Source organism: Pangasianodon hypophthalmus, chromosome 2 (assembly GCF_027358585.1).
Source record: "Pangasianodon hypophthalmus isolate fPanHyp1 chromosome 2, fPanHyp1.pri, whole genome shotgun sequence".
NCBI classification, from domain to species: Eukaryota; Metazoa; Chordata; class Actinopteri; order Siluriformes; family Pangasiidae; genus Pangasianodon; species Pangasianodon hypophthalmus.
Window position 1 is genome coordinate 235,001 of NC_069711.1, and position 6,933 is coordinate 241,933.

At 39.2% G+C, this 6,933-nt stretch overlaps 1 protein-coding gene across 1 annotated transcript in view; it reads left to right on the forward strand.

Moving 5' to 3' along the window:
* itgb7 (integrin, beta 7) overlaps nt 1-3,888 on the forward strand; it is a 22,866-nt gene extending 18,978 nt beyond the window's left edge. The window contains exons 11-16 of the mRNA XM_053231980.1: nt 130-320; nt 593-807; nt 1,455-1,665; nt 2,084-2,256; nt 2,577-2,737; nt 3,598-3,888. Coding sequence (XP_053087955.1) covers nt 130-320; nt 593-807; nt 1,455-1,665; nt 2,084-2,256; nt 2,577-2,737; nt 3,598-3,666 — 1,020 coding nt within the window. The 3' untranslated portion in view covers nt 3,667-3,888. The remainder of the gene's footprint in view (nt 1-129; nt 321-592; nt 808-1,454; nt 1,666-2,083; nt 2,257-2,576; nt 2,738-3,597) is intronic.
* The last annotated feature ends 3,045 nt before the right edge of the window (nt 3,889-6,933 follow it).

Consider the following 6,933-nt stretch of genomic DNA (forward strand, 5'->3'; position numbering starts at 1 on the left):
TTCGTGAAGCAGTTTGAGCTTCATTTTAATATATGAAATGTGCGGTGTAAGTAAAGTTTATTATTATTTTTTGTGATTATTGATTAGTTTGTGATGAAGCTGACGTGAGCGTTGTCATGATGGTTGCAGGTTTTCTTCACTGTGCGTCTGAACGCGTCTGAATGTCTGGCTGAGTCGAAGACGTTCGAGATCCAACTGAAGGGCATTAATGAGGGTCTGAAGGTTACCGTGGAAACGCTATGTGACTGTAATTGTGGTGATGAGCAGAAGGACTCAGAACACTGTGCAGGAAACGGGACCCTCGAGTGTGGAGTCTGCAGGTAGTTTAATCACCTCCACAGACACGAGGAAACACACTCACTACACTCAGTCCACCTGTCGTCACCTGAACTGTGCTGTGTGTGAATTTCCTCTGAATGCAAATGTTAGAAGAGGAAAAAGTGTCGTTTTTTTTAATGATGTCGAAATGTAACTGAGTAAGAAAAGTGCTGAATTTGTGGCACATTAATGAAGAAGAATTTTTTAAACAATTTATTCATTATTGGTTCCTTCACTATTAATGTGTGTGTGTGTGTCTGTGTGTGTTTTTCAGGTGTAATAAAGGTTACTTAGGTCAGCACTGTAAGTGTCAGAGTATCAGTGACAGCGCCATGCGTATGTCCTGTCGCCGTGACAACAGCTCTCAGGAGTGCAGCGGTCACGGTGTGTGTGAGTGTGGTCGGTGTGTGTGCAACGGACATTTCAGTGGGCAGTACTGCGAGTGTGACGATGCCAGCTGTGAACGCTACAACAACAAGATCTGCAACGGTGAGTCAGAGAATCACAATTCCGTAATTCCAGCAGAATTCCCAGGAAAATTTTCACTGGCTGCTCATCAACACACACCAGCACACATACTGGAAGTTCACTGTGCAGTATTATTACCTCACACTCCAGTCTTATAGATTACTTTGTGTATTTGATGTGAAATAAAGGTTAATAATAGAAATTCAGGTTTTAATGAGCACTGATAGGGACTTCATGGAGGTTCTGCTGCATACAAGTTTCAGAGGAAGTTTATGGGACAGAAGGAAATGTGAATCTCAGAGACATTCTGGCTTTTAAGTGTCTTCTGTAAATTTTTTATTTACAACCCCATAATTTCCCATGAATGCACAACAACACATGGCGTTACCATGGTGACCAGTGACCTCCCATTGAGATTGATGGGCCAGAATCAGAGTGTAACTGAGACACGCCCCTGTTTTAGATAAACTCCGCCCCCATGTGTGTGACTCTCATCTGACTTTTGAATGACACTGAAGTCTGTAGTTACATCTGAGGTCTGAATACTGATGTGTGTAAAATCTTCACTGAGTGAATATAGCACTTAATGAATAAATGAATGATGTCTAACAGAACTCACTCCTATCTGCATGTGTGTGTGTGTGTGTGTGTGTGTGTGTGTGTTACAGGTAAAGGTCAATGTAAATGTGGAAAGTGTGAGTGTCAGGCTAACTACACTGGCTCAGCGTGTGAGTGCTCCACAGACATGAGTATGTGTGCTCGGAAATATGGAAAGTTGTGTAGCGGCCAGGGCAAGTGTAAGTGTAACCGCTGTGAGTGTAACACCGACTTCGTGGGACTCGACTGCTCTCAGATCGCTAATCCATGCCCAAAATATCAGTGAGTGTCTTTTCCCATCCAAAATTTTATTTAAATTCCCTCTAAATGACATTACACATAGTTTAACATCTCAACACCTTTAGCCTTTACCTTTAGTCACATGACTGCGATTTCATAGCAGCACAAACACTTCAGAATGTATTTCACTGTTACCATGACAACCAATTCAATTCGATTTTATTTGTTTTGTGCTTTGAACATTGGACATTGTTACAGACACCACCAGCAGAACCACCGTCTCTTTAATCATTAGTTCAAATTGTCTAAGTTTATTAACTAGGTAGCTTAGCACACAGGCTGTCTAAACATTCCTGGTTTTATATCGTATAATTTGCAAATCAGACGAGATTGGTAGAAAGAAAGAAAGAAAGAAAGAAGGATAGTTATTATGTGTGTGTGTGTGTGTGTGTGTGTGTAGACCCTGTATGGCCTGTACGCTCTCTAAGAAGAACTGCACGGAGGTGTGTGCGTCAGTCCAGACGTCCCGGAAGGAAGGCTTTCACGTGCTGCAGTGTGTACACGAATCCATCAGCTATGATGTGAGTCTGGATGCTGAGGGCAATGTGCTGATCACCTACGCTGACCTACCACGTAAGAACTGATTCCACACACACACACACACACACTCACTCTACGCCGTACACGTACACTCTACGCTTTATTTAGATTATTTTCTAACCTTCCCTTGGCGTCTACTGAACCAGCTGAACACACGCAGCAGTAAAAACAGTCTAAAGTCTAAAGATGTCTAAACCTTCACGAGCTAAGCGTGATTTCCTCTCGATTTGATCAGGTTTTGGAGAGTTACACACTACAGCGAGTGAATAGGGTGCTAGAGTGAATTCCGCTTTTGATAAGAAACTCCACCTCTGTTCCTCTAATTTAAAAAAATGGCCTCTGTTCCTCTGTAGATACTATTGATAAAACCAAAGTGATCATCAGCTCCAGCGTTTCAGGCATCGTCTTCATCGGCATCCTCATCATCATCATCTACAAAATCCTGCTGGAGCTTTACGACCGCCGGGAATACCACAACTTCCTCAAAGCTCAGGAGAACACCAAGTGGGAGGAGGTATGTCTCTAACACACACACACACACACACACTGCCTCATTTATTACTCTTTTAGTAAAGTTGGGTGTAACTTTTTTAAACTCCTGCCAGATTTACAGAAGTTTTGCTGAATTTCTTCACACGTGTATGTTGATAAACTGTAATGCAGCTCAGCCACTGCAGCGCTTCAGCCACACACACACACACACACACACACACACACACACACACACACACACACTAACTCTTCCTTCTTTTATACGGCACCATTACTTTTGTCCCTGTTGAACAGCTAGTCTTATTTTTGGATTTGTTTTGGAAACTCTTTCATATGACACGACTGAGTTTTGCAAAATGTTTGTTAAATTGTTGTGTAATTGAAATAAATTAAGCAATTTAAAATCAACAGAGTAATCTGTATATAAAATCACAGTAACTCATCGACAATTATACGATTTGAAGCCGAGGTTCACATTAATGACTCTCCTTATATGGAAATTTAAAACTCATAGGATGCGAATCTTATTGCCAACTAACTGGATTTTCATGAACACCACATTTACACCTCGTGTAAACGTTCCTGTGAACAACTGAATCTTTTTTGGTTTAGTTTGAATACTCTTGTGTATTTGAGAGTTAAAAAAACACGCTGGCTCCCATCTTTATTATTATTATTATTTTTATTAAACCTGTATCGGGCCAGTCCCAGCCCGCGGGCCGCATGTTTCACATGCCTGCTTTAATTTATTCACTATTCAGAACATTGGTGCTGGAAAGCAAACACTGATTCAGAGTCTTTTTAATAAAGCTTTCTGTTTATAGGTGAATATTTGTTAGTTTTCTGTTCAGTATTTAACCTGATAAAATTACGGTGTTGCAGGGAAGCAATCCTCTGTACAAGGAAGCCACTACTACGGTGTTAAACCCTCTGCACATACAGGACAATTAAACACCAGCCTCAGGACCACACACAGGACCGGAGAACATCAGAGTGTGTGTGTGTGTGTGTGTGTGTGTTAAACAGTGAGTTTCAGTATTCTTTTACACATTAGAGTGTTATTAGCAGTTATTAAATTGTATTATTGTATTGTAGAGTATATTCTATAATTCTATAATGCTTTGTGACAATGTTAAAGTGCTATACAAATAAAATGGGATGGAATTGAATGTATTTATGTTATATTGATGAAAGTGTCAATTAGCGAGATAAATATTTAAAGACATTAGACAAGGTCTAATATCAATGATTTATGTTACATGTACCATTATGTTATTTAAATAATGTAAACACTCTTTAGATATCTAGAGGGAGATATTTCTAAAACTTCATCGCTTTTCTGACCGCTGAAGCTCTTCAGGTTCCTCAGTGGTTCTTTGGATAGTTAAGACGGTTCTTGGGAATCTCCTCTGAAATGGAGACACTCTGTTATAGGGCTCGGTACAGAAACTTCAAACCTTTAAATGAAGAACCCTTTACTGTTCTAGATTTAACCTTATTCTTGTGCATATGTTATTTTATTAAAAGTTTTCTTCTATGATCTTTGATGGAAATGAAAGTATATTTCTACTCTTTATAATACTCTTGTATAATTTTCTTGTTAGATTAAATGATATTTTAAGGCAAGCCATCATCATCATCATCATCATCATCTTCTTCTTCTTCTTCTTCTTCTTCTGATATTAATACAAATGAAATGTGAGTAAATCAGTACTTAAGGAGCCTCTTCAGCAGAAAACCATACAGTGATTTTGATGTACAGTCCAGTGGTTCTCAGGGTTCTCAGGGTTCTCAGGGTTCTCCGAGATGTAACTAGATGCCTGTTTTTTGTTTTGTTTTTTTTGTTACGGAAAATACAACCAAAAACTATTAAGGTTCTTGTATTTATTATTCACTTCCTATAGTTATTAGTGTGCTTGACTGGATTGAATTGGATTATGTTCATGAATAAATCTGTTTACAGTCTGATGTTCTGCTAATATGGATCACTGTTAGCTTTTTTACAAGCAGCAAGATGGTGATATTAAAGTAGGAAGACATGACTGCTGAAAAAATCAGCAAGATTTCCCAGCTGCTTCAATTTAAGAATATTTTCTGGGTGTGTTAATCCCATTTTTTAAAAAATAAAATCAGTTATGAAAACAGAATAATGTTCCAGAGTCTTAAGCAGTGAAAAGTCGACTCGTACTTCCAGCTCCTTCATGCTGAAACGTACTGCAGTGAACTCAAGCTTGACTTCTCCTGAAGGTTCATCTCCCAGAGACATACTGTCTGTGATTATTTATATAGTTTATCTGTTCTCACTTTACAACAGCATCACTAAAGTAAATGTAATGAAATTGAGTAATGATGGAACAGACAATGGTGAGAATCACACACACACACACACAAACACACACACACACACACACACACAGTCTCGAGTGTTTTAAATATAATGCCCCAGATAACAGACTGTTCTGGTGTAAAAATCAAGAAACAAACGTTTGATTCGTCCAAACTCACACACTTACACACAGATTTGCTGTTTATTTGTTCAAATAATTAATAAATTATCTGATTTATTTGGAAGCAGCTACATTTGGGTTGGCAGTGTTTGTTCATTTGGGTTGGCAGTGTTTGGACATTTGGGTTGGCAGTGTTTGGACATTTGGGTTGGCAGTGTTTGGACACTTGGGTTGGCAGTGTTTGTTCATTTGGGTTGGCAGTGTTTGGACATTTGGGTTGGCAGTGTTTGGACATTTGGGTTGGCAGCGTTTGGACATTTGGGTTGGCAGCGTTTGGACATTTGGGTTGGCAGTGTTTGTTCATTTGGGTTGGCAGTGTTTGGACATTTGGGTTGGCAGTGTTTGGACATTTGGGTTGGCAGCGTTTGGACATTTGGGTTGGCAGTGTTTGGACACTTGGGTTGGCAGTGTTTGTTCATTTGGGTTGGCAGTGTTTGGACATTTGGGTTGGCAGCGTTTGGACATTTGGGTTGGCAGCGTTTGGACACTTGGGTTGGCAGTGTTTGGACACTTGGGTTGGCAGTGTTTGGACATTTGGGTTGGCAGCGTTTGGACATTTGGGTTGGCAGCGTTTGGACATTTGGGTTGGCAGCGTTTGGACATTTGGGTTGGCAGCGTTTGGACATTTGGGTTGGCAGTGTTTGGACATTTGGGTTGGCAGCGTTTGGACATTTGGGTTGGCAGCGTTTGGACATTTGGGTTGGCAGCGTTTGGACATTTGGGTTGGCAGTGTTTGGACATTTGGGTTGGCAGTGTTTGGAAATTTGGGTTGGCAGCGTTTGGACATTTGGGTTGGCAGCGTTTGGACATTTGGGTTGGCAGTGTTTGGACATTTGGGTTGGCAGCGTTTGGACATTTGGGTTGGCAGTGTTTGGACATTTGGGTTGGCAGTGTTTGGACATTTGGGTTGGCAGTGTTTGGACTAGTAATAAAAAGTTCAGTTCAGCACAGGTTTGTATTTTATTAAACTACAGTACTTAACTGTACTTGTACAACTCTATCATTTTTCATTATATTTTGAAAAAACATTTTCAGTAAATCTTCTTTAATGTTATTTTGTGTTGAGGATGATTCAGTGACTGATGTACATTTCATCTGCTTGTGAATGGATTTAATTTAATTTTAATTTTATTGTATTTTATTTTGAATGTTTGGCATTAAAGAAATGTATTAGTTTATATTTCATATTTACTGAAGTGTGTTTCATTAGGAGGAAATTTAAATACAAAAGAAAAGTCACAAGAATGTAGAAGGTAAGAGAAAATGACCTCACTCTTTTTTTTTTTTTACCTTCGTCTGTAACTCGCTCTGGATAAATATAAATGTTCACCAATCCTACCTGCTGTGACCCTGACGACCTGAACACCAATATTTTATAATAATTAATCTGTGACCTTCAGTGGTGTTCAACTTATAAAGATTCATCTTATTACATTTTATTTTACGATGAATCAACTTACAAACTATTCAAATTTCATGTTTCATAGCTGTTCATAAATAAATCATTTAATAAATCAGCTGTGAATTTGAAACTAAAATTGTTTTGTCTTTTTTTTTTTCTTTTTTCTAATTTAGATGAATTAATGACCAGCAGGCACCTGCTATGGTGACCTGATAAACCTGACCAGCTAAACCATGACACACTTACAGACATGTACCGCAAGCTGGTCAGCCAGGGTAGACGTCAGTGTCCTCATTGCTAGTGTGGTTC